The sequence below is a fragment of the Falco punctatus genome (genome assembly GCF_963210335.1).
Source record: "Falco punctatus genome assembly, chromosome: 10".
Lineage (NCBI taxonomy): Eukaryota > Metazoa > Chordata > Aves > Falconiformes > Falconidae > Falco > Falco punctatus.
In genome coordinates this window covers 4,020,868-4,046,738 of record NC_137590.1, presented here as the reverse complement: position 1 = coordinate 4,046,738, position 25,871 = coordinate 4,020,868, and the positions used below count along the sequence as shown (strand labels likewise).

The window sequence follows — 25,871 nt, the reverse complement described above, 5'->3', positions numbered from 1 at the left end:
TTGTATTTTGCAAGCACTTTCCAATAATTTCCTATTTTTCTACTTCTTTATTGAAACTGTAATTCTTTTTATATATGGAAAAAAAAACTTGTACTAAGAAAATGTGGTTTGGGTCCTTCTTTCTGGCTCTAGTATTTATTTTCTTGTAGTAAAGCTTATTGTGGGTTCTCCTGGTGCATACATAGTCCTTAATTGCACTGTGGGAAAGATTGTTACTTTGGTTTGTGAACTGTGGAAAAGAAAATACAGCTATAAATGCAGGAGCTGCTGAAAATACGCTAGTCTGTCACCCCGAGGCAGCCTCCCTTTGTCTCTCTGCCAAAGTGAACCAAGCAGAGGTGGGTTTGTTCCTGTAGAAGTAAAACATTTATTCCAAGGGAGTGGAAGAATTGAAATTAAGCAGTAATGGCATTGTTGCAGAAAGCTGCCTCATGTAAGACTGGAAATACATAATTTTGAAAAGAAGGGACAGCATTTGGACGAAAAAGACTTTAAGCTTTAATGGATCATTATTAAGAAAATGTGATACTGTGCAGAAACTCAGGAATAGTTTTACTTACAGTTATTTGATATCTAGCCCATTCCCAGCGATAGTGAGCCAGGTGTTGCACAAGAATGGAAATCCAAGTGAAATTCATTGACCGTGAAATGTTGAAGCTCAATACACAGCAAAACCAAGGATATGAGTGGTGAGAAGAGATTTGTCAATATCATTAACACCACGTGTCTTATTTGCAAGGACATTTTTTATATCAACACTGATATTGCACTTTAAATACGTTTTTTGGATATCAGTCTGACATTCACAACTGTTAAAACAAATTCTTCCTCCACTCAAGGCTTCTATGCAGCCTTTATGACGCCTATGCTCTGTCTTGCTCTGCCGTGTTTTTTAACACCAAATCTGCTTTTTGCAAAAGATCTGATTGACTTTCTTCCCACAAAAAATGTTTTCAGTTTAATGTTGCTTCATGCTTCGCCTGTCAGCTTGGCACAGGTTTTTCTAACGGAGGTGCCCCAAAGTGCCTGTGAAGTTACTGACCAGTTGAGATGTGCTAAAATCATGCTAGCAGAAATGGTTGTATCTCTTCTTGCACTGCAGACGTTCTTTTTTCACAGCAGCATGTTTGAAATTTTTCATTTCTTCCTCTTTCATTTATTTTTATTTAAGGATGTGGTTGTGTTTGTCACACAGAGTACTTGGTATGTTCCAGCTACAGGTTTACACAATAAGCTTAATCTTTCCTCTGCAGTATCAATACCGAGCAGTCAACCAGCACAGACGCGGCTGAACCAAACAACCCCGTGGTCCTCTTGCTAGTTATAGATCTGGTTTGTACTGTTTTGTGGTGTTTATACTTAAAACTGTAAACACTTTCTGTTTCCAGGCCCTTTTTCTGAGTTTTGTCACCTGTTGCTGATGTTGTAACATGCTTTAGAAAAAAAGTCATCTGAGCAGCCCGAGAGTACAAGCAGCTCCCTGTTTGAGGTGCCTCTCTGACAACTGAAGAACATTTTTTGCTGAATGGATGGATTCTTTTGCCCAGCTCTGGTGTGACACACACATGGAGGCTCGTATCTTTCAAAGCTGTCCCCTCACCCTCTGGAAGTATTTAAACTGTTGTTTTGTAAACAGAAGTGCTTGCTTTGGTTGTGGGAATATGATACACATACAGTTTATGGCTGATTGACAGAATTTTGAAACAGTATGAGTGGTTGAGGGCTTTCAAGAAGTGAGGCTAGGCCACCGCAAGGTTAGGCACACAGCTACCATGGAGTTTATATATTCATGAAATTACTGCTGTGCTTCACAAAAGTTGGTTCCAGGCAACCCTTGCTGCTTTCTTTTATTGTCTCTATGCTCATGCAACATGACTGCTCACCCCTTAATCTGTCCCTAAAAGGCGAGGAGTGTGCGTTGCTTTGTCAGTGATGCTCTGGAAGGTGGTTTTGGCCGGCAATTCTCCCTGATTTTGCGAGGGCTGTAGGCGGTGATGGGAGAGGAGGAAGAGGAGGGAGAGCGAATGCCGGTGGGAGGTGGGACGCTCTCACGGAGCCGTGCCGGGGGGGCGGCGGCTGGGGGGCTCGTCCCTCTCCCCCGGCGCTGGGGCCAGGCTGCGGCCGTGGCGGCCCTGCGCGCCCAGCTCGCGGCGGGGCAGGCCCGGTGAGGGCGCGGAGCCGCCTCGCCGCCCCGGCTGTGTTTCTCCCTGCGTGCCAGAAGAGGGATCCCCAGCCCCGGCCGCCGCCTCCCTGCCCGCGCTCCCCGTGGGCAGCGGCGGGCCCCGGCAGCCTCCACCGCCATGGCCCGGCGGCGAGGGCCGGGGCCGCGCTCCGCCGCCACTCCTCCACCGGCGCCTCCCCGGGCCCCTCTGCCAGGTAACGGGGGCGGGTGGGGCCGCGCACCCGGGAGCGGGGCCGGGCCGGCGGCTGCCGCGGGGCTCCCCGCCCGGCCATCTTGCGGCGGCGGCTCGCCCCTCCTCAGCCGGCCGCGGCGGGTGGAGCGGGGCGGCGGGGCGCGGTGGGCCGCCGGGGGCTCTCCGCGGGCGGGGAAGGCGCCGGCCGCCCGCGGGGGGGTGTTGCCGGCAGCTGCGGCCTCGGCCCGGGCCCTGCGCCCGCGGTGCGCGGAGCCGAGCCGCAGGCCGGGCAGGGCGCAGCCGAGCCTGCACACGGAGCGCCATGCGTACCTTTATTGCGTTACTACAAAAATACAGTGCTGGGGGAAGGGGGCGGCCAGCAGGGCCGGGGGGGGGGGGGGGCTGCCATCGCCAGCCTGGGCTGCCCCGCAGCAGTTGGCAGGGTCAGGGTGGGAGGCTGAGCCTTTCGGCGGGTGATGCCAGCGGCCCCGCGCAGGGCAGCGGGCCCCAGCAGCGGTGCCCTAGCATGGCTGGCAGCCCCGCCGCGCTGAGCCAGGCCTCACGGTGCCTGGTGCAGACACCCAGGGGTGGGCTCAGGGTCACCTGGCTGGGCGTCCAGGGTGGCAGACCTGTGCAGCAGCGCAGGGTGCTGCTTCAAGGCACCAGGCCAAGCCAGAGGAGCTACTACAGAGGTCTCCAGGGCTGGCATGTCCTGTAACCGTAACTCCTCGGTGCTTGCATCAAGGGACAGGCTGGTATCCAGCGGGGCTTTTATTGCTGAGATCTCCCATCTGGGTGTTGGTATCTTCCCAAGGGTTGAGAGGTCACCAGCAAGGTTGGTGCTCTTGGAGAGCAGGCTCTCCAGCTCTTTGGGGTGCTCCTTCTTGCATGGTGTGGAGGTGTTACATGACACCATATCCATCAGGCAGCCGGCTCTGCTGGGGTGCTCACAGGGCAAACCAGACAGGTCAAAGGCAGCCAGGTCACGGTGGTTCTTGCAGAAGCAGACAAGACTGGGGTCAGAGATGCCCTGGGTCAGGTTGTGCAGGTTGGTCTTCACACAGCTATTTGGAGATTCTGACTGCTTGACAACACACAGAGAACTGCTTTTTGTCGCATTCTCCAAGTCCATGAGAGGCTCCCAGGTGTCTGAGTCCACATAGTAAGTGTGGACAGGAGAAGAATGGGAATGGCTGGAGGCCCCAGCCATAAATCCCTTTTCTAGGATATCCTTTATGATTGGGATGCTGGTACTGCCCCTCTTGGTAGACATGGTGCAGAATTCCACCACTGTCAGGCCTGTGGAAACCAGAACACCCCTGTCAGAATAAACATGTTTCTGTTTATTACTGTTCACTAGCAAATTGTGCACCTAAAGTAGCAAGACTGCTCTCTGCAAAATCCTGGCTTAGTCTTACTTGGGAGAATGAAGAGCTGAGCAGGATCTAGGACAAGCAGGTGAGCATCCAGCCTGTCATTATCTTCTAGAGCACAACTGCACCACAGGCAGTTTATTGCTTGGAGGTCATCATGGAGTCTCTCTATAGCTGTATTTATTCAGCCTCAGCCTGTATACCACTACTCTTAACTTTGTATGGGGTATAGAGAGTCTCAGTAAACCTCTCCAGCAGTTAGTGGTACTAAGATAGTGCTTGTTTTCCCTAGAGATGAGACACTTCATCTTCATTCCTCAAGTCAGAGGGCTATTAACCCCAGTTAGAGTTGAGTTCCTTTGAGAATAAACCTGATCTGGTTAGGATAGGAGAGATTGAGAAACAGCTCTCATCTTATGTTTAGTTCCACACATGGTAACCTCCACCCGCAGACCTGTGGTGTCCTGCAGCCCTCACAGGGCGCCAGAGAAGGTCCCTGGGGACAGGCCCCCCAGCAGGTTGCATATGACACACCGTGGCCTTCTCCTCCATGGGCAGGAGCTTCCTTTGTGCTCCCCTTCTAGCTGGGAGAGAAGCTCTCACCGCTAGCTCAGTCAGCAGCTGCCTTCCAGCCACCCCCACAGGGAAAGGAGAACTGCTGTGACCTAAAACCATTTTTACAGCAAATACATTACAACTAGAGAAAAAAAAAAAAAAAAAGCTCCTGAATGTACTGCAATAGAGGACTATATGGTCAGTTTAAAACAAAAGTCTTCTTTAAGAGACTAAATTACCTTTTCCTTAAACACAATTTAAGCATATTAGTATGTGAGAAATATGAAGTACATGTTAAGAGAATAGACTAAGAAACATTCTTTACCTTTAGCTTCTGTAGAGACTCTCTTTAAAAGTCCCACTGGTTTTTTTTTGCCAGTGATGCTTGTAGCAGTTTTATAGTTCTGGTAATTCATTAACAAGCTAATTTCCTATTTAAGCTAGTTTGGGAGAGGGAGGGGCTTTTGTTTGCTTCTTTTTAAGCACGGGGCAGTGATTGTGGGCTGTGGCTAGCTGCTGAAGGCCAGGGGGTTCTGTGGGGGCTTAGCTGTTAGGACCCTGTCAGCAGGTAGCCTGGAGAGCAGAGGGGTCTTTGCAGGGGTTGTGCTCCCCTAATGCAGGAGGAAGGGGACACGTGGAGCCTTCCTGCCTGGAGCCAGTGCTCAGGTGGGGTCCCCACAAGGTAACATCTTGCTTAAGTTTTTGTCTTGCCTGCTCTAAAACAGGCCAGGAACATCTGTGTGCATAGGTGGAACGCAGATATGTGGGCACCAGCAGGTGCGCGTGCTTTGTGTGCACAGGCAGCACGCACCGTGAAAACAGCAGCACTGCAGGATGGTGTGTGCAGAGTCCCAGTGTGTCTGGGACTGGCTGTCACCGGGGTAGATGCTCCTGCTGCTTTTTCTGTCCCGCTTTCCGTGCGCGTTGTGACAGTGCTGCTGCCCGGACGCAGGGAAGAGCTGAGCTTTTCCATGGCAGCCACCTCTGGTGGGAAGCGTGGGAGGTGCGCGCAGCCCCGGGACCCCGGAGTGCAGCCCTGGCGTGAGGTGCTGCTCAAGCAACGCAGGGAAGGTGCTTCATTTTAATTTGGTTTTTTTTTGCCCGTTTGGATGGGAGGCAGCTGCTGGGGGTCCTGTGGCTTGTGACCATTGCTGTGCCTTGCAGGAGCAAGCCCGCTTTCTAGAGCTAAGCCAAGCTGCGCCCCGAGGGGTTCTCTGTGCCCCCCAGACCCGCCCGGAGCCACGTTCCCGGGGGGCTGCAGCGTGAGGGGGACCCGGGGTGGGACTCTCCTGCCCTGCGCCCAGGGCTGCCCGCTGCGGCTCACTTTGGGGGTCTCGGTGTGGAGGGGGGGGCGATGTGAGCTTGGGGCAAAGGTGGGGCTCGGTGTGAGGGGAGGGGGTGGGGGCCGGGGCCGCCCCCGGAGACGGGGCGGGCGGGCGCCCTCCCGCGCGCGCCTCTTTGTGCAGGCGGGAGGCGGCAGCGCGCATGCGCGGCCCGGCCCCGCGCGGGAGGGGGGCGCCGTTGGCGCGAGATAGGAAAGTGCCGCCGCCGCCGCTGCCGCCCGGGCCGGGCCCGCCATGACGCGCCGCAGCCGCGGGTGAGTGCGGCCCCCCCCGCCGGGGCTGCGTGTGCCGGCCCCGCGCCTTCCCGGCGGGCTGCCGGGGGGGGGGCTGGCGGCTCCGGGCTCCGCTTCGCCCCTCGCCACCCCCCGGATGGCCCGTTCCCGCTCTCCGGCTGCGCTGCGGGCAGGGCCGCGGCCCCGGGCTGCGCGGGCTCCGCGCCGAGGGCTCCTCTTGCTCCCACCCGGGAGCCGGGCGAGGGGCCGGCTCTGCCTGCTCGGGGCAGGGGGGGTGACAGGGCGGGCCGGGGAGGTGATGGCAGAGCCCTTCGGCTGCTCCTCGCATCCCTTTTTTGTGCTCCAGCAATCCGGGAGGCTGGTGCGCTGTAAGGAGGGGAAATGGTTCCAGTCCGTAGGTGCAAAGTGCTCCCGGAGGGGCAGAAGGGAGCAGCAGTCGAGACGCTCCTTCCCCTCCTCTGGGTAGCGTCAAAAATGCTGGCACGGGCCATGAGCCCGAAGCTGAGGGACCACTCAGACCTGGGGTGGCTGAGTTAACGTCTGTGAGGTGTTGGGGCTTGGTGCTGGAAGAGAGGAGATCTGGAGCTCTGCTCTGCATGCTTGAAGTTGCTCCCTTTGCTGTGTTTTTGTCAGAGGTGGAAATTATAATCTTAATTTACTCATTTCTAGTGAGGACCAGGATGAGCTGCATTACCAGGATACCGACCTGGATGTGCCGGAGCAGCGGGATGGCAGGTGCAAAGTCAAGTGGACGCAAGAAGAGGTGAGTGAGAGCCCAGCACTGGCTGAGAGCAGATGCTTTGGTGTAGGCATCTGGCATGGCACCAGGGGCTTGGGTACCTTTACCTCAGTCCTCACCTGCTGGCCATGACACCACCTCCTGCTGCCTTGCTATGGAGAAGACCATGTGTCTGGTTTTCCTGATGTGAGCTGAGGCCTTGATGAGGCTGGGAGGTTCAGGGGATTTTGAAGTTGGAGCATGGACAGCGACAGCTCCAGCCACTTTAGTTTAAGGATGTGAGCCCCGAGCAAGGCATCTGCTGCCTGCAGTGCTCTTGTGAGCAAAGAGGGGTTCCGGAGGATGGGTGAGGCCTCTAGCTAGCTGAATTGTGCAGTGGAAACATCCTTCCTTTTCTTTATCAAAAGCAGAGAGCTAGGCTCACTTTGGGGGTCTCGGTGTGGAGGCTGTTGGGATTGTAGCTTAATCATCCTGGTAGAGAGCCTAAAGTTAGTTGGGGTATTCTCTTCTGTCCTCCCAGTTCCTCAGTCATCTTTGTTCTGTGTGAAAACTACAAGATGTCCTGTCTCCCCTGGGATCTGAACACCAAGTAAGGTGGTCTTTGTGCAAGGATGAAAGCCTCGGGCTCATGTTGGGCAGGGAACTGCTTCATGCCTCTGTTTGCCCAGCCAGAGCACGCAGGCAGGGACACCTATAGCAAGCTTTTTGTGAGCTGTAAGAGTAGGCACACCTGGGCTATAGCAGGGTTCAAGAAAGCTGCTGTAGAGCCCTGTAGCACTGAAACACAGCAGACCACCGAGCCAGTGCTGATGCATTTAAACCAGTCACCTCTCTTGGCTCGGCAGAATCAGTGGCTGAGCTGGGAGATGGACTGTCTGGTTGAGGTGTACTGGGGCTGCATAAGCAGGTAGCCTTGGCCACAGGGTTTGAACCAGACTATACTAGAACAGAGCTGAGCTCTTGTTTTGTACTCTCTGTATGAGCTTGTCCTATTACAGAGCCCAGAACCAGATGTTCTGTTCCAGTGGAGCTCCAGGTACTGGAGCACTGCTGAAGGACTGTGTGAGCTACTTTCCTCCCCTGAACACAGAATGCCCAAAAAATCTTGTTGATAGTTCAAAGTATCTAGCTTGTTCTCTTGATGCTGTCAACCCAGGGGTGCCTGTGCTGTGTGTTTCCTCAGTGTATGTGAAAGTGGATGTCTTTGTTCTTTGCAGGATGAGCAGCTGAAGATGTTAGTAAGGCATTACGGGCAGAATGACTGGAAGTTCCTGGCCAGTCACTTTCCTGTAAGTGACCCCTTGCCCACTTGAGAATCATAGTGTTTGCATGTTGCTTCTTGTGCTCATTGCGCTGGTTCTCTGTGTTTGTGCAGCACCTTGCACAGTGGGAATCTGTTCTGTGCCTGCAGCTTCAGGCTGTAAAATGGTGCTCCTTCAGGGCAGGGAGACATCCTTCTTGTATAGAGGACTTTCAAGGGTGAGTCTATTGGAGCTGGGGTGAGAAATGGAGGTTCCTGTCCTGTGCTTGGTACCCTCGTCATAGTATGTGTTGTCCGTGTGCTTCTGCAGGTTTTCCGTGGGCCAGCCTTTGTGTGTGGGGACTGCCCTTGCTATAGGGGCTTTTGGAGGCTCTGATCTAACACATGGCTATTCTCATTCCTTCTTCCTAGAACCGCAGCGATCAGCAGTGTCAGTACCGGTGGCTGAGAGTGTTGAATCCAGACTTGGTTAAGGGCCCTTGGACCAAAGAGGAGGACCAAAAAGTAAGTTGGGGCCGAGAGTTTGAGTCTTGGACTGTGACTGTCTGTAGAGAGCATGGAAGTGTCAGACCCTTGGGTCTGTTGTCAGCTGTGGGTAGTTCTTTCCAGTGGTAGACGGCCACGAGAGTGGCACTCTGACCTGTCCTGAGCAGCCTGATGCAGCTGTGGTTGTGAAGTGCAGCAGCAGGTCTAGGCCTTTTCAGCTGAACAGCTTCTCCCTTTCACACAGTACTGCTACAGAAGGCTGCCAAGGGAGAGAGCAGAAAAGGGAATTAATTCGTCTGCCTGCTGGCAGATCTCTACATGACCTGGCTGTGTTTGACCTAAGAGAAAATAAACCTGTTATTTCCTGTGCCACAATAGACAGACTGAAGTGGATGTCTGAGGTCAGCTAGGTGAATCACGACTTCTGTGAGCCTTTCTCTGCTGATTCCAGAGTGAGCTTAGAGGAGCCAGCTCAGACACTCATCTTGATGTGCTTAAAAGCTGGAATTCGTTGCAGCTTTTATCAAGGTTTTCTGCTGCAAAAAGTCCTAGTTCTTCAGAATCTCTGTAACACTTCTGCTCCCCCATTTCTTTCTCTTTTGGTCCCATTACAGGCTGTTAACAGTTGACTTTTTGCCTTCCATCTATGTTATATCAAGCATGTCCTAAAGAAGCTTTTCATTATGCCCTTTTGCTTTCCTACAGCAGAGCAGTTGCTGCCTGCTTTCCCCTTCCCTTTGAATGACCTGATGCTGCCAGGCTGAGCTCCAGCTTTTTCTTCCTGGCACTGCATGTTGCTTTGCCCAGCAAGTGCTCCAGCTGCTTGGCCTGTGCCTCAGTTTGATGTCTTTGGTCCATTTGGGCTTGGCAGTCAAGTTTCTGCAGCAGGGACATTTGTTAAGGGCCAAGAGCACCGAGCATCACCTATGTACCCGCATGTTTCAACTGGCCAGGGTAGAAGTGCTCTTTGAGAACCCTTTAGCTTCCTCTCTTAAGATTTTGGAGCACTGGACATTGTGTGCAGTGGATTGTTCTTGTCCTGACTGTGGTGTGGACATAACACAGGCTCAGAACAGAAGCATTTGCCTTGAGCCTCGTACAGAAGTGACAAAGCCCTGGGTGAAAGGGAATTGGCAGAGTGGGTGGCTCTTGAGTGAATATGGCTTGTTTATGCTTTGGTGCTCTCTCTGTGTGTCCTGGTGCTAGGAGGGCATGGAGCTGCAGCCCTGGCTTAGTCTTGGTGTGACACCCTGTTAAAGGGAGGCTGTGCCCAGTGGGCAGACCAGTGCAGAGCTAATGGGGACTGGTCTCATGTGGTTAGGTCCTCAGTAGGAGGGTGGGCAGAGAGAAGCCTTGGAGCATGTGGCACTTGGCCCTTGTTCAGAAATGGGCATGTGTTTCTAAATCTGGACCCGTCTGCCCCTGGTGCACCTGCCAGTCTCCACCCCATCTTCTGTGAGCACCCATCAGCATTCACAGGTGTCATGTGGCAAAATGTCTGTGTGGAAACAGCCTCGTTCAGAAATTCAGCTTGCTCTTGCAAGTGTTGGTACTCCTGATTGTCAGTGCTGGATCCCTCCAGCTTTTTCTCCTAATGAGCCTTTTTCTATCTGCCCTTACCTGGTCCCAAGACGGGTGAAGAGCAAAGCCTGAAGATAACTGTATTGACCTTCCCCTCCTTTATTCCATTTCCTTATTTCACTCCTGTTCTCTTCAAAGGTAATTGAACTGGTTAAAAAATACGGCACCAAACAATGGACCCTGATAGCCAAGCACCTGAAAGGGCGGTTAGGGAAGCAGTGCCGGGAACGCTGGCATAACCATCTGAACCCTGAGGTGAAGAAGTCCTCGTGGACAGAGGAGGAGGATCGCATCATTTTTGAGGCCCACAAGGTCCTGGGGAATCGTTGGGCAGAGATTGCCAAGCTGCTGCCTGGGAGGTAGGACCTCTTTGCTCACTGGTGCCTTCACTTCTGGGTGGCCCATGGAAATCCATGTGTTGTGCTCACAGGATGGGACTAGAGGCTGTGTAGGAGCTGTTAGCTGTGCTTTGGAGCTGCTGTAAATGGTGATTTCTGTTTCTTTCTGCTTTCTCTGCAGGACTGACAATGCCGTGAAGAATCACTGGAACTCCACCATCAAGCGGAAGGTGGACACAGGAGGCTTCCTTAATGAAACTAAGGAGTCCAAGTCACTGTACTTGCTTGTGGAGGTGGATGACAAGGAGAGCCAAAGTCAGACTAGAGCTGAGAGCCAGGTACTGCATCGGCACATTTGCAGCAGGTAGTTGGGTCAGTCCCCTGTTCCGCTAATGCGCATCAGAGCTGTTCATCCACCCTTCTGCTGCCTCTCATGCTGCCTTTGCCACAGCCTGGTGTCTACATAGCCAGTCTGTGCCTCCCCCCAGCCTTCTGAGGCTGACTCTTGAGAGAGATCTCCCTCCAGGAGCTAGAGGTTTAATGTTAGCTCCAGTGCGCTATCCAGGTGGGGGGCAGCAGTCTGCTTGTGGTGTTATCTTGCCAGTCCCAGCATCAGGTCTGTCTTGGAAACTGAAGGGTTTTTTTGCTCTGTTGTGCTGTTGCTGGTGGGAGGAGGAGGCTGCTCCAGACCGTGTGGGGGGGCATGGTGAAGAGGTATTGTTTTCCTTTCCTCTAAAAAAGGAAGCAGGGCAAGTACAGCCTATTATTTTTTTCATGAAGAAAGCATGTAGTTGTCAAAGGCAAGCTCTTGGAAAGTGGGGAATGCAGAATTAGTGCTACCTGCTCAGCCCTTGTTCAACTTTCTCCTGGGATATTAAGTGAAATCTCCAGTTAAGCATTCCTGTGCTTGTTATGTTGCATGGATTTCTTTCTGTTCAGATGGTGTCTGGGACAGAGTAGTGAGGGAGAACAGGGATGTGAAACAAACTGAATGGCAGGTAGGAGAGCAGGCAGAGCTGAATGTGTCCAGGGACTCTTGCTCTTTGTCTCCAGGACTTGACATTGTTCCCTGGGTTTCTACTAATGGCTGGACTTTCTTTGTTGTATGCACAAAGAATGTCCTGCCGAACTGGCCGGTTGATATCTCTGAAATAAAAGAAGAGGATGTCAGTGACGAGGAGGTTACGGGTGTACAGGAGCTACCCTCAGAGCTGCCAGCTGCTGAACTGGCAGAGCATAACGCTGAGGGTACTCCGGATGTTGCGGTGCCTGAGGATGCCTCGCTCGTCACATCACCATACAAATGGGTCGTTGAAGCTGCCAACTATTTGTACCTGACATCTGGGCCAGCCTTCAATGAAGCTCTGGACATGATTGAATCCGTAAGTAAAAAACCCTTGATCCTTCAGGTAATGTAGGGAGACTGACCCCCACCCTTTTCCCTTGAGTGAACTTACTGGGTCCCCTTGCTCATCACCATGGGCATCCTGAGGAAGGCGGGTCTGTCGCTGACTTGTGGCTTCCCACAGTCTCTTCCAGGGCCGGATTAGGCCTTTACAGCTCTGCCAGTGTTACTCTGGGCTTGCAGATTCCCCGAGGTGGTTGTCCTTGTGCATAGGCTCTGCGGGTGTGGGAGGTTGTAGATGCTGGCAAACCTGATCTCACACCTTCCTTTATCAGCCACCCTGTCCCCAGCTCTCCTTTTTGTAACTATTGAGGCCCATGCTCATGAGCTTTCCTTTCCCTCCTGTTACAGGGTGGGATAGGATAGGACAGACTGGGAATAGGCCAGGCCCACTTGTAGTATGCAGGACAGACCCCTTCACACTGGGATAAATGCTGCTATTTGCTTTCAGTGGAGGTAGCTTCACTGGAACTAGTAATTTTGGGCCAGTCAAGTAGCACTGACATCCCCAGGGTGATGGAGGCACACCAGGGTAGGAGGCTGACTAGAATCGACAGAACCATTCGCTACCAGTAGAGGGAAACGTCTTGGCAGCCCCTAGCCTGACTCAGAAGCTTATGAGCGGATTATCTGTGAATGATCCACTTTGTATGTGTATAGGAGAACAGAGAGTCTGTGCCCAAGGCTCAACGGCCCATCCACGGGTCCTTAGCGGCCTGCTTGTATGGTGCTTTGGGTATTGGTGGGGTTGAGCTGTGAAGCAGCTGATCTCTGAACTGGTCTAGTTATGTTTAATCTGCTTTCAGCAGTGTGTGGTACAGCAGAGCCCTGTGTCCGGCTGTATCGATGTGCCCGACTGGTTTGGTGTTGGGTGACATTTGCTTCATTCAGTCCCCAGACCTACGCCCAGCTGCTTGTTTTGTCCCTGCTGTGTGGGGTGCAGCTGTTTGTGCAGCTGTGCTGTGAGCTGAACTGGGAAACCACCCTTGCGTAAATAGAAAAATCTGCCCTATGCGCAGGCAGCAGCTTTCAGCTGGTTGGGTTCCCTGGTCTGGTTCTCCACTGTGCTGGCAGCAGAGGGGAGGAGGGTTTGAGCTGTTCTTTAGCCAGGCTCCTTGCAGAAGCAGGTGCAATCATACCCCAACTTACTTCACCTCCCAGTTCATATCTGCATCTGCACCAGTTGGCTACTCAACTTTCCTTCCTGAGCTGCTTCTGATGGTTTCCCTTGTGTGCAGGACCCAGATGGGTGGTGTGATCTGACCCAGTTTGACCTGCCTGAGGAACCTTCTGCCGGCAGCAGCAGCAGCAGCAACAGCCCAGTGAGGCAAACCCCCAGCAAGGCAACACAATCCCTGCCCAACGTGACGGAGTACCGCCTGGATGGCCACACCATCTCTGACCTAAGCAAGAGCAGCAAAGGAGAGCTCATCCCCATCTCTCCGCACGCAGAGGTGAGCTTTGGCACGCCACCCTCAGTGCTGAAAAGGCAGAAGAAGAGGAAGATCTCCCTTTCCCCTGTCACAGAGAATGCCACGAGCACCAGCCTTTCCTTCCTTGACTCCTGCAACAGCATGACGCCCAAGAGCACTCCTGTCAAGACACTGCCCTTCTCTCCATCTCAGGTATGGAGCAGTGACAGAGACCAGTCTGTGCACCTCTGCTTGGGCTTGGTTGTGAGCTAATAAGCATGTTAGTGCTCTGTCTACTTGCCTTAATGCTATGTAATCCCATGAGCTCTGCCAGCTTTGTGGTTTTCCTCCCTTGAATGAGGTGGTGCCAGTGTTCAGGGTGTGTGTCTTTGCTAACAAGGTGCAGAGCTGGGTTATGGCCCTGCTGTTCTGCAGTGCTGCCCTTCCTGTGTCTGCCTATGGGAGTGCTTGTAGTGTCAGGGGAGCCCAGCTATCCTATGTGATGGGCTGGGCACTTGCCCACTATGAGGAAGGAGCACCACTGTGCAGATCTACTTGCCTGTGTGCTGCAGGATTGCTGGAGAGCATAATGCTTCTGTCACCGAGGAAATGCTGACCCAGCTGTGGGTAGCAGAGTGGCAATAGTGAAAAGGGGCTTTCCCTGTTTGTTTCCAGTGAAGTTGAGCAGGCAGGCTTGGCAGCACACGCCTTCTGCAGATCTCTGAGGTGCTTGTGCTTAGGAAAATTGTCCTGAACTTGTCTTTGTTGCAAAAGGGATTTGGGATCTTTCAAGCCTTGTTGTGACTCCTGAAGTGTTCACACACATGTGCACAAATGATCTCTAGTGTACATCATCTGGGAGCGCTGTGGTGGTCAAACCTGCTGGTGTCTCGTATATTGCTGTGGAGCTCTGTCTGTAAAAGAGAGTAAAGACTGCTATGTTGTTGTGCTTTCCATCACAGTTCCACAGCTGCTCTGTTCAGACCCTGCCTACCCATGCCTTCCAGGCCTTTATTTCTGCTGTTTCTGCAGCCTGGGGTGGCCCATGGGAGTGTGCCACAGGACAGTCTGACACTCAGGTTCAGGCAGACCTCAAATGCAAGGCCAGCAAGAACCGGGAAATCAGAGCAGGACCTGAAATGTGCAGCTCTGCAGAGTGTAAAATGCTGGAAGGCCTGGAGTAAATTTGCGAAGGCAAAAGGGATGTCCTGCCTCTTGTGTTGAGCTTCAACCATTAGTGAATATAACACAGATGGGCTTTTCTTTCCTGATAGGTTTTTGGGTACAAACTTTGTTCCTTATGGGAGTAAAGTTGTCACTAGCTGTTGTGAAGAAAAATCATAGCAGAGATGGGACGGTTTGTTGTTTTCTCACAGTTCAGGCTGAAGACAGCTCAATACAAAATCTGCTAACTTGTATGCTGCTGTGTTACATGGACTTCCCTCACATTTGCCATTGTGAGTTTGGAATAAACCTTTGGGCTAGGATTATCTCTCCTTTACCATTTTGCTTGGCCTTATCTGGACCAGTGCAAGGAGAGACTTCTCTGTCCCACTCTGTAGCTGCCTGTAGTCATATTAGCTTATCCCTATGGGAAGTGAATAATGTTTATAGGTATGAGGCACCTTCTGGCAACTTTCACATGTGTGTCCATGTACAGGACTGCATGATTCTGTAAGTCATCCTGGTTTATACTGGGACAGATCCCTCTGGTGCTGCTTGGTATGGGAGGATTGTCTCTACTTCAGGTTTTCTCCTCATATTTAGGAAAAAGCAGTGACTTACGATACTGTGCTGAGATGCTTGAGACTGAAGTGTCTTTTCTTTCTTTGCTGTGCAGTTCTTAAACTTTTGGACCAAACAGGATACACTAGAACTGGAGAACCCGTCTCTGACCTCCACGCCTGTGTGCAGTCAGAAGGTGATTGTCACCACTCCTCTGCACAGGGACAAAACCCCTCTGCTCCAGAAGAGCTCGGCGTAAGTCTTTTCTTCCTTCTCCCCTGAGCAGTGTCCTTTTCTGCACAGGAGTCCGGTCCATTTCAGTCATACCTCCCCCAGTATCAGTACTGGCACTAGTGAGAGGCAGGGCAGGCTGGGGCTTTCCTTAAATCAGTTTCCTTCCGAAGACAGCTCCTCCATGAGCTGCAGGGAACAAGTGTGCAGGCTGACTGGGGCTGCAGCCAAGTGACCACTATTGTGCTCAGCTGCTGGGTGGGCTTTGCCTTCTGTGCACATCTTTGTCTGGGAAACATTGCTGTGCTGTGAGCCCTGTGCCAGCAGGGCAGGGATTTGACTTCTTCCACAAGAACTATTTGGATCCATCCCTTTAGCTCTGCACCCTCTGCTTTGCCTGACCCCAGTGATTACCCAAGGCACTGCACCAGGCAGGCGAGCGGGGATGCTCTGCACAGGGAGTGTTTTGCTGGCAGACTGAAGCAGCACAGTGTAAGGGGGTGCTGGCTGTGTTAGCAAAACTGCTCTGTTGTCAGCCTAGCCCAGAGCAGCTTCCCTGTCCGGGTGGTGTGAGCTGGCTTGGCTGCTCGAAGTGCGTTTGCACCCAGGACTTCTGCTGGTCCAGCTGTGACTGTCACAAGCCCAGGCTGGGCCTGAGCAGATCTGCCAGCAGAAGCATTGCAGAGCTGGCCCCTGCAGAGCTGCATGTTGCCTGCGTCAGGGTGCTGTACTGCTTTCTGACAAGGGTGCTTGTAGCTGGCAGGGTAGAGCAGCATAGCTGGCACATGGGAAAGGTATCCCCACTAAAGGCTCCTCCGTGCCTGTTTGCCCTGCTTGCACCTCAGGAATAGTCCAGCCAGGAGGTGCTTCTGCTTGCTGCCATGTGAGACTCCGCAGGTGGCTCATGCTATGGGAGGGCTTTGGAAGGACAGGGGTTACGTTGTGTGTGTTACAGCGTGTATGATCCTTGGTCTTTCCTGCTCTCTGCTTCCAGGTTTGTCACACCAGATCAGAAGTATGTGGTGGACAACACACCTCACACTCCCACGCCCTTTAAAAATGCTCTGGAAAAGTATGGACCAATTAGGCCTCTGGTAATTACTGGGCAGGTCTGCCACTTGCCTGTGGCAGAAGCATAATGAATGCAAATGGGACATGGGGTGGGTTGCAGCAGAGTTGTCAGCCAACTGTTATCTGTACCATAACAAAGTACAGTTTGATAGTGCCAGGCTGGGAATGAGGAGGATTGAAGGGGACCTTGTCGTGATGAACATGTCATGATAGGTAGCCACAGGACTTCTATCTCCTCTGTAAACCAGAGGCTAAAAGTGCCAAAACCTGCCTTTGAATTGGGTTGTAGTGCTTGGCTACTGGTGACCTTGAGGAAAAGCAAGAAATCTACCTAGATCCTGAAGAACTGGGTCTCTTAATGTGTGTGTTGTGGGAATGGTGGCTTCCAGTATCCCAGGCCTTCTGTGCATACCGGTCTCTTGGTGGCACATTTGGGGTTCAGCTGGTAAGATTCTCTTAGGCCTGGAGATCCTGTAAATCTGTCAGGCTAGCAGAAATCTTATCTTTTGCAGCTGGGAAGTAAATAAGTTGTCTTTGTGTGTGGGCTGCCCTGATGCCATTATCCCTTAAGAGAGAATCTCATGAGCCTGCTCAGCATACAGATTCTGACTGTCTTGTGCTCTCTCTACCTTTTCACACCAGCCCCAGACTCCTCACCTGGAAGAAGACCTGAAAGAGGTACTTCGAAGTGAAGCTGGCATCGAACTTATCATAGAGGATGATGTGAAGCCTGAGAAACAGAAGAGGAAACAAGGGGTGAGCTATTTTTGCATCTAGTACCTGCTGCTGAGCTACCCTGTGCTGTTAAGGGCTGTTCTGGTTTTGATCACCCTACTGTTGATGCAAAAAAGTTTTTTGGCCTGTGGCTGCTGTCTTTTAATCAGCAAGAGGTGCTTGAGGTTAAGGCCTGCTTAAAATACTGCCAGCTGTGTCCTGGCTCATGCTGAATGCAGGGCATGCTAGGAGGTGCTGTGTCCCTAACCTACAGGAGAGACCCATGGCACACTTGGAGCATCTATGGCAAGTTGGGCTCCCAGAAGCCTGTGGGCTGGCATGTAAAGTCTGTTGGCTCAGTTCTGTGGTGGCCTTCCTTTACTATTGAAGGGGGCTTCCTCTTCTAAACTGGTGGCTCTTGGAGCCAGGAGGAGAGCACTAGAAACTGCTGTGCCCTGTGGTGGGGAAGGCTGTAGCATGCCTTCTTCCTGAGGTGCTGGTGCAATACAGACCTGGGGTGATGTGGTTTGGTGTGCACCCTGGGGTCTTAAGATGGCACTTCACTGGCTTGATTCATGATGATACTTGTTTTTCTCTGTCCCCCAGTTGCGCAGAAGTCCCATCAAGAAGGTCCGGAAGTCTCTGGCACTGGATATTGTGGATGAAGATACGACACAGAATATGCCTGCCTTCCCCAAGACTGTCTGTTTCAAAAGAGCCCAGGTGAGGGGTACTGTGTGCGGAGCAGGGGTAGAGCTGCCTTCTGCTCTGAAGAAACCCTGTGCAAGCAGCAGTGGGAGCTTTGCCACCTGCAGCTGCCTTTGAACAGGACATGTGAATGTGGTTGAAGGGCTGGATTTGTAGCTGGCCTTTTGGTCAGGCCAAGTATCAGTACTGTTAGGGCAAAAGAGCTCGTTTCCTTATGCTTTTCTTTTCCCACTTTACAGCCTGTGAATTTCCTGTCAAGATCCTTGAATCTTTCCTCCTCCAGCAGGAAGAACGACAGCGGTTTACTCAACAGAGCCTTTGTGCAAGTGCAGCCAGAGAAAATGTCCTACAGGAAAATGCCAAGCCATTTCAGACCACCAGCACCAGTAAGTCCTGCAGCCACTGCTCTCCCATTTAGGAGGTTAGCTGGCAGTGCAGCCCTTGTCCCTCCTTGGGAGGAGGAGTGAGGGGATGAAGCTGTGTGCGCTCCTGCATAGGCATAGGCATTTGCATAGGCAAACTGTCAGGGCTGTCTTTGTACAAAGGTTTGGAGATGCTGATCCAGCAGTGTCACACTGCAGCTTCTTTCTGTCTCTTGGAAAACCTCCCTTTCTGCTGGGCTGTAATGCTCTCTTTAAAATCTTCACATTTCAAAAAAATGGTATAGTTACAGGCAGAGTGCGTTAGTAGAGGAGGTACCCTTGCTTTGTTAGGCAGTGTGGCCTAGAGGGGGGGATTTGGACCATGATTTTGCAGGCATTTGCTTCGGCTGAGTCATGGGAGCTCTCATAGCTTGAATGAGGATGGAAATAAATGCTTTCCTCAGTGGGGGGTGAAACTGCAGCTGTGGGGGTAGCTACTCTTCCCAGGAAGAGCCCAGATGCAGCGTTGTCTTCGCTGAGCAGCCTTGGCTCAGTCTTCATGAAACACTGCAGCAAGGGGGGTTGCATCTGTCCCTGGATTAGAGTTGTCTGTTGTGAAAGCTCTTTCTTCTGACAAATAAGTACTCCTTAGCCAGAGTAATTCCTTCCCCTTCTCAAAATAAACCCTACTTAAGCACTTCCATTTCTCCTCTTGTCCTAGACAGGGTCGTATTGCTCTGAGTTAATAGATCCATATAAATAAAGCTTTAGGAGTGAGTTGAAGGTGACAGTAAGACAGCTTGTGTGGTGACAGAGTACAGGTGCGCAATGAAATCCCATTGCCCAAAGACAGCAGAGCTGTCTGTGGTGTTGCTGGGCGCTTGGGATTTATTGTGCTGGACTGCTGTTTCTAGCAGTGACAGTTAATTATTAAGGAGCTCACCTAGCTGTGGGCTGAACCTAAATCAGCCCCAAAGCCGTGCTGTGGCTGTGTGGGACGTTGTTACTGTAAGCAAAAGCTGAAACTCGAGCTGTGGTTCTTTACAGTGCGTGTAAGTGGGTATTTCCCGCTCAAGACACTACGTATCTCTTGGCTGCATTTCAGAGGATTCACAGGGGTTTTCCTTAAGTGCAAAAACACCTTGTGGGTGCTCTTTCTGTGCATGGTGACTGAACCACACCTGACTTTCAGCTCTTCCTGTGTGCTGTGGGGCCCTGCTGAAACTGAAGGCACCAGGTTGCTGTTAAGGATGGTCTTTGGCCAGTCTAGACCTGGGGCAGAGCAGCTCAGGAATTAAACTGGATGGGAATAAACTACAGAGCTATTCCTGAATTTCTTTCATCCCTCTAGAGCACAAGGAGCCTTAGTGGATTTGTGCTTTGGGGTTTTTGCTTCGAGCCAAGTAAGGGAAAGCCCTGGGAGGGCATGTGGGTCATCCTGAAATGGGGCACTCACCTGGGATACTGCTGAGTGTAATCCCTCTTTGCTAGAAAAGATTCTCAGCTGTGATGAGTAAGTGGCGGTGTGCAAATTCCTCCTGATTGCAAGATGGGTGCTCCAAAGTCTGAAATTTTATTTCCCTTGGGTTGCAGATAGTTGTTAGTTTTATTTATTTTTGCAGTCTTTTAAAATTGCATGTTGACATTGTGTTTGTCCTCCAGTTAACTGTGTTGTGTGTGTACTTCCTTTTCCCTCTGTAGATGACCAGGGCTTGGAAAGTGGTAGCCTGTGGTGGAACCCGAGACCAACTCTTCATGCAGGAGAAAGCTCGACAGTTTTTGGGCCTGTTGAAACAGAGTCACACATCAAGGACCTTAATCTTATCATGAAGGATTGTTCTGCTTGTTTATTTTATTTTTTTAATTTTTTTATAAGTGCAGGGGAGGGAGAACCACAGGAAAAAATATCCTCTGCCAGGCCTTAGTGTGTGGAAGTGGATTTTTTTTCCCTTTTCTTCCCAGGTAGATCTATATTGTAATAAATTGGGCTAACTGCTGGCTAATGTGTGGAATGCAAGCTTTGGGATCATTATGGAAAGGCAAATGAGGGGTGGAGAGTTAACAGCAAGACCTCTCTCTGAAAGACCTGAGTTCTGCAAAAGTAGAAGCGTGTAGCCGTGTTCCACCTCAGAGCAGCATGTGCAGCATGCAGTGGAGACTGGCTTTGCAGCCTGCCTGGATTTCATGTTGGCTGCTCTGGTACCTCAGGAATGGCTTTTGTGAAAGTTCCTGCATGTCTTGTGTCTCCAGGTTTTCCCTGGGGGGTGGAGTGGCCCCTCTTCACTCTAGGAGGAGGGATGGTGTTGCACACTCATGGGAAATGTGCTTTGGGGGGTGACCTGTGTCAGCGCTGGCCCCTTGCTCCCTGTGGGGCTGTTCTATACTGCTGTGCCGCAGAAGGCGAGCAGCAGGTGCTCTCCCCAGGACTGTGCTCCCTTTTCAAATAAACAATGGTGCTAACATCACCCTGTCACTCAGACTCTGACTCTGCCCAGGGCCTCAATGCTTGGAGGGAGGCAGTGCCGTGCTGGGGTCGGCGATGCCCCAAAGCACTGGTTTTCATGTGGGATCTCTTCTTTCCTGGCAAGTTGCTGGATTCCTGTTAGCCTCTCAGCATGGGGAGAAGGGACTGTTTCGCTTCAACCCTTAACAGTTTCATCAGCTGTTTAGAAATTATTTTGGCTACTTCATGGGAAAGTGCCACAGTGTCTTTGAGCTTAGTGTGGCTGGGATCTCTGCAAAGCTGCAGGAGTGGATGGATGTGGAGAGCAGTGGGCTGGAGAAGAGCATCAGGAGTGTGTGATGTAGCAGAACCTCTTCTGCTCTTCCTTTGGAGGCCAAAGCTGCATCTGTGTAGCTGTTCTGCTGCAGTAACAGTTAATAGGGTGTCCTGTTTTGACGTAGGCAAGGATGAAATGTAGCAATTGTAGCCCTGTATTAACTTGCAGCAACTGGAAAGGTGCTGAGAAAACTGAAGAGCAACTTGCCAGTTAGACCAGTGCATGAACAGCTCTTTGGTGAGCTGTCTGGGGCTAGGCTGGGCTGTCCTTTGCAAGCCACCAAAGCCACCATGGCAGATCTGCCTCCGGCTGGGGGTGGCTGCACAGCAAAGATGTGGGGAGAGGGGTCTGTTCACTCCCATGCTTCTCAACAGGGTCACTGTCCCCAGTCCCATTGCAGGGTGGAAAAACGGAACAGGGCCGTATAAATCTCATTTCAGGTTGTGACTTAACGTTGGCAATAGAGTCAAAAAAGCCTTACTGACAAATCTGTTAATAAAACCTTGGATCCTGGGAAATGAGGGAGTTTTATGAGTTTTAGAAACCCAGCTCATTTTTCATTTCTACAGGCTCAGGGCCAAAGCAAATCTATGACATAATTTTTATTTCTCAGTACTGCAATGTTTGCTTTGGAAAGATGGCTGGGCCCGCTTGTCTGAAGGCCTGGCTTTAGCTGCTTCCATTCTGTTGTTATTTTAAGAGAAATTGTCATAAACCCATCCCTCTCTGCTCGGGCTTTAGTGGGCTTGGCTCTTCCCGCGCCAGGTGCCTTTAAAACAACCCAAGCAGAGACCTGCATTTCCTTCCCAGAGCTGGGTGAGCTGGAGCCCTGGGAGGCAGGGTCTGACGGAGGGTAGGTCCGTGCGTGAGCCTGGCACCTGTGTTTGGGGGCTGCCCCGAAATTAAAGGGTTATGGGGCTGAGAAGCATTAACTGCTGCTCTGATGCTGTAAATCCAGGCAGGGCTGGGTGTCCTGCACGGCGCAGTGCTTATTAAGAAAGATTGAGGGGCAGGAAAATACCGAGGAAAATGAGCAAGGCCTAGCATAGTTAATGAGTAAAAAGGCAATTGGCTTTTAATTGGAAAATGAAGTTCCTTCTGGCGTGGATGTTACCAGCTCAGCCCAGTTTGCCTGTCTCAGGGCTCGGGAATAGGCAGTGCTCTGCAGGTGGAGAGAAAAGGCCCTGCTTCCTTCATTTTTCTGTTGATTCGGGTGCTCTGCTTTATTTCCAATAAAAATCTCGTAGAGGTTGGGCTTCAGGCTGGCGGTGGAGCCCCTGGACTAGAGGCCCCAGGAGGGAGTTTTGCTGGAGACCCCTCTCAGTCTGGGGCTCCGTGTCCCTGGCTGTTGTCCCTTAGAAGCCTCTGCCGTAACTCAGCCTTCTCAGGCTGCACAACCCTCATGCACAAAGAGAAACCTGGAAATTTAATCTCGCTTTAAATGAAAGAGCAGGATGAAAGAGTTGCAGGAGCCTCTGCCGTGTGGGAGAGGAATGCCTTTCTGTGGCCCAGCTTGCTGGAAAGCTGCAGAAACCCTGGGTTTGCTGCTTTATTTTAAACTTTGTATTTGCTTTTGGTATTTTGCATTCCTCAACAGAGCAGATGGCCCTTTGTTTGAACCCAGACACACACACACACACAAAAAAAGATTGATTTATATCAGGGATGGGAAAAGAGCAAAGCTGGAGCTCCTGGGTCATGGTGGTGCCCTGACTGCAAGCAGGATATTGCTTCCAGTTGGGACAGGCCTTGGAAAAGCTGGGGAGAGCAAAAATATTGGGGTAAGGAGGAAAAAAAGAGAGGAACACTAGGGTTTTTTATTGGCAAGCTTCTTTTAGGATGGGACTGGGTGACATAAAGCAGTGCTGAGCTCACACAGCTCTATGGCCGGCCAGCAGCGTGGGAGCTGCTGTGTGTCCCTCAAAGGGCTCTGGGCTGCTGGGCTTGTTCCTGCTGGTTGGAGGGATTTCACAGCCTTTTTATCTTGTTTTCACAGCTAAATCTGCTAAAGCGCTGTGCAAACAGCAGGTTGCTCGCAGAGGGTTTTTTGGCATGGCACCCACAGGGAGAGCTGTCCCCACGTGCAGCCGTGGAGGGATGCGAACAGCAAATCAAGTAGTTTTTCCAATTTTGGGTATTTCCTGTAGTTAAAGGAAATAAAAGAAAAAGGAAATTGAAGTACCCTTGTACCAGCCCTGGTAAAGTGAGGGCTTTGCCTGCTCCCGCGCCGAGGCTTTCTGCAGCTGCGGCTGGGTTGGCCGGGGTGGCACTGCCAAGTCCCGCAGCTGCGGCAGGAGCTGCTGACCTGGGTGCAACTGCTGGCGTAACACAGACTGGCCCCGCTGACCTCGCTAACGTGCGGTACACTGTGACTGCTGTGATGGCACGGAGTGAAATAAATTGCAGTGTGAAACAGTGAATAATTGCTTAGCAGTGCTATGAAGGTTTGAGTTGTAGCGTAACCTGCCACTGCCTGGTGTTGCCACAGAAGCACGGCAAGGCTGCAGCGTGCGTGGAGGGTGTCTGGCAGGTTTGCCCTCCGGAGCAGCGGTGTGATCCCGCGTTACAGCAGGGCTGTTGGCTGCACCAGGAGCATTCAGCTCCACTTAGGAGCTGTCCCCACTCCCTGGTGTGCAGGCATGCTGCTCCGTCCCTACTCCCCTGCCTTCCCGCACAGGGCAGCGGGGTCGCATGAGCTGTGCATCCACTGGGGCTGTGGGTGTGCTGTGTTGGGGTAAAAAAAAAAAAAAAAAAAAAAAAAAAATCCCACTGGTGACTAAATTTGAGTTGGTTACACCTCGAAGTTTGATGAGCTTTATTGCAGCTTGGTGCAGGAGAGGAGGCTGCTTTAGATTCTGTGTTGGACCCTGTGATGGGTGCGAGGGCGTGCTGAGGTCGGAGTGGGTGTCTGGGGCTTCTGTTTTGCCAAAAAGTGCTTTGACCTTGGGGATTACTCAAAGCAGCAAAATGCTGCCTCTCCTGCCTTTGCTTATAGTATTTATTGAGCAGTTGCTAAGCAATAACCTTGTAAAATTTCCCATGTGCTTCTTTTGACACTCTAACCTGTGTGTTTAGAGGTTTAGAAAATTAAAAGGACAATTTTAGCCTGGTAGATACATGCCAAGGATTAGCTGAGTAGCTCCTGGATTTTGCAAGAGATGGAGACAGCTTGTGTTAAGAGCTGGCCGCAGCTGAACAGGAAACTAATTGTGCTTTGGAAACTTAAAATCCTTCCCTGCTTCTGGAGTGAGGAAACTGCAATTCTTCATCTCCACCAGTAGAGAAGAATAAAAGACTAAAATATGGTACAAGGTCAGGGAAAACATTTTGCTGTGAAAACCAAGGGGTTCAGAGTGAGGAAATGAATGTTTCCATTTGGAAAATGTTAGAGGTTTCAGGGAGTTAAAACCCCCATTGTGAAGACTCAGCAGAAAGCCTGGGGGAGAAGCGCAGGCTCGTCTCCCCTTGCCACGGGCAGCGTCTGGCTTGTACGTGCAGAGCTGGCAGTGGCCAAAGCCATCACCTGGATCATACGTGACCTAATAGCTTGTGAAAGGCAAAATTAATACTTTATAGGGGGTTTGATTTGTAAATGCGTTAGGATTTTCTTTTTCTTTTCAAAATACTAAACAAATAGGAATTGCACTCCTAATTCCCCTGGGTTTTTTTTGTTCAATTTTGGAAATCTCACCCAAAGCTTCAGCTTTGAGTGAGGTAGCCAGCCCAGGAGAAGGGATGCCTGGCATCATTGTTGTACGGTAATGCTTTGTAAGGTGCAATTTTCTTTTGTCGGCCAGGGGCCCTGAGCTGCTGAAAGCACTGGAGTCTGTGCATTGGGGAAGGGGAAGCCCATTGCCTGGAAGTGCTTTGGGCAAAGACCCAGGGCAGCGTCTCGCTTTGGATGGGCAGATGCTCCAGCACTTCGTGCTGATGTTCACCATCACCCTGTAGGCGAGCAAAGCCGCTCCCTGCCCGCTGCTCTCCACTTTGCTACAGCAGCCAGAGCTCAAGTGCAAAGTCTGGTGCATAAAACTGTGTTTTTACCATCCTGTGTTTGCAAAGCTGTCACAGCGGCGGTGCTGGCGCAAGTGTCTGGGGATGGTGCTGCCAAGTGCCTCCATCCAGGGAGATTGCTGGTCTAAAAACTCTGCTATCAAATTAGAATCTGCAGCCCTGTAAAAATACAGCCTGTTATCTCTAATTGTGCAGCAGGCAACAGGTGCCAAAACTGGTGTCATATCTGCTCAAAAGGACTAGATAAGGAGGAAAAAAAATTAATAATAATTTTAGATTGAATTCCACAGATGTACTCATCTATTCCCAGGGTTAGTGTAAATCGAGGTTTGAATAAAGCCAAACCAGCCCAGTTAATGTCTAAATCTGCCATTTCTCAGGCCCTGCAGAAGCAGACAAACACAAAATCGATACTTGCTCTAACTGTTGCTAAGTTTTCTTTACAGATTAATTTCTGCCTAACAATCCCCGCAGCTGCGGCTCTGCAGAGACCTCCCTGCCCTGGGGCCGCATCCTGCCCCACGCTCCCCCCGGCTTGGTGATGCTGGGCTGCCGTGGCAGGGGGAAGGTGTGAAAAGCCAGCCTTACCCCAGGGCTGGGGCTGCTGGGCTGCAGATTGAATCCTTCCTGCGAAACCAGCCCTGCCCGCCGCCGGGGCAGCGCACAGCATCCTTCCCTCCAGGGAAGAAAATGTTTCCCCCTGCCCCGATGCCCGGCATCCTGCGATACGTACCGCGCGGTGGAAACGCAGCCGGATTGATGCCCGGGTTTACACGCCGGACCCGTGTTGAGCCAGATCATTTTATCCCGCATGTAGAGTGCTGCCTGGTCTGAAGGCTTGTTCTCGGCTCCTGCCGCTAAGGGGGAGTGTTGCCCCGCCGCAGCGCGGCCGTGGGACCGGAGGACCAGCCGCTCCGTCCTCCAGGAGCCGGGGGTGGGCAGCAGGGAAGGGCTGGCCACAGCATCACCCAGGGGAGGGCAAGTCCCCTCCTGTTTGACAAGTAGGGAGCTGACCCAAATTTCAGACCTGTCTTGAACAATAAGGGCAAATGTCATCCTACCCTTGCAGCCTGATGGGTTTGATAACGTGGGGTGAGGGAGGCTGGTTGATCACGATGCACTTTGAAGCCCGAGGGGGATGGATGCTGATGAAGAGCTGGGAAGGCATGGTGAGGATGCAGGTGGG

At 51.8% G+C, this 25,871-nt stretch overlaps 2 protein-coding genes across 3 annotated transcripts in view; one reads left to right on the top strand and one right to left on the bottom strand.

The window, feature by feature from the left end:
- The window catches only part of LOC308071079 (protein FAM83D-B-like), a 441,583-nt gene that overhangs the window by 241,024 nt on the left and 174,688 nt on the right, over positions 1–25,871 (bottom strand). The gene's annotated exons all lie outside the window — the stretch shown is intronic.
- MYBL2 (MYB proto-oncogene like 2) lies at positions 51–20,356 on the top strand. 2 transcript variants are annotated; one of them, XM_080405968.1, is made up of 15 exons: positions 51–689; positions 1,254–1,332; positions 6,528–6,621; positions 7,815–7,886; positions 8,270–8,362; positions 10,064–10,284; positions 10,445–10,601; positions 11,379–11,645; positions 12,907–13,293; positions 14,921–15,060; positions 16,031–16,130; positions 16,750–16,863; positions 17,428–17,544; positions 17,769–17,915; positions 19,593–20,356. In XM_080405968.1, exons 4-15 carry the CDS (start codon positions 7,830–7,832, stop codon positions 19,719–19,721), a joined length of 1,929 nt encoding a protein of 642 aa, XP_080262094.1. In that variant the 5' UTR covers positions 51–689; positions 1,254–1,332; positions 6,528–6,621; positions 7,815–7,829; the 3' UTR covers positions 19,722–20,356. The 2 variants fall into 2 exon arrangements, with proteins under 2 accessions (XP_080262094.1, XP_080262093.1); XM_080405967.1 differs by lacking the exons at positions 51–689; positions 1,254–1,332 and adding an exon at positions 5,734–5,879.

Excerpts from the sequence above, each read along its gene's own strand:
- MYBL2 (XM_080405967.1), top strand. The coding sequence starts at position 5,860 with ATGACGCGCCGCAGCCGCGG. Across the intron at positions 5,880-6,527 it reads ATGACGCGCCGCAGCCGCGG|TGAGGACCAGGATGAGCTGC; the intron begins GTGAGTGCGGCC and ends ACTCATTTCTAG. Across the intron at positions 11,646-12,906 it reads CTCTGGACATGATTGAATCC|GACCCAGATGGGTGGTGTGA; the intron begins GTAAGTAAAAAA and ends CCTTGTGTGCAG.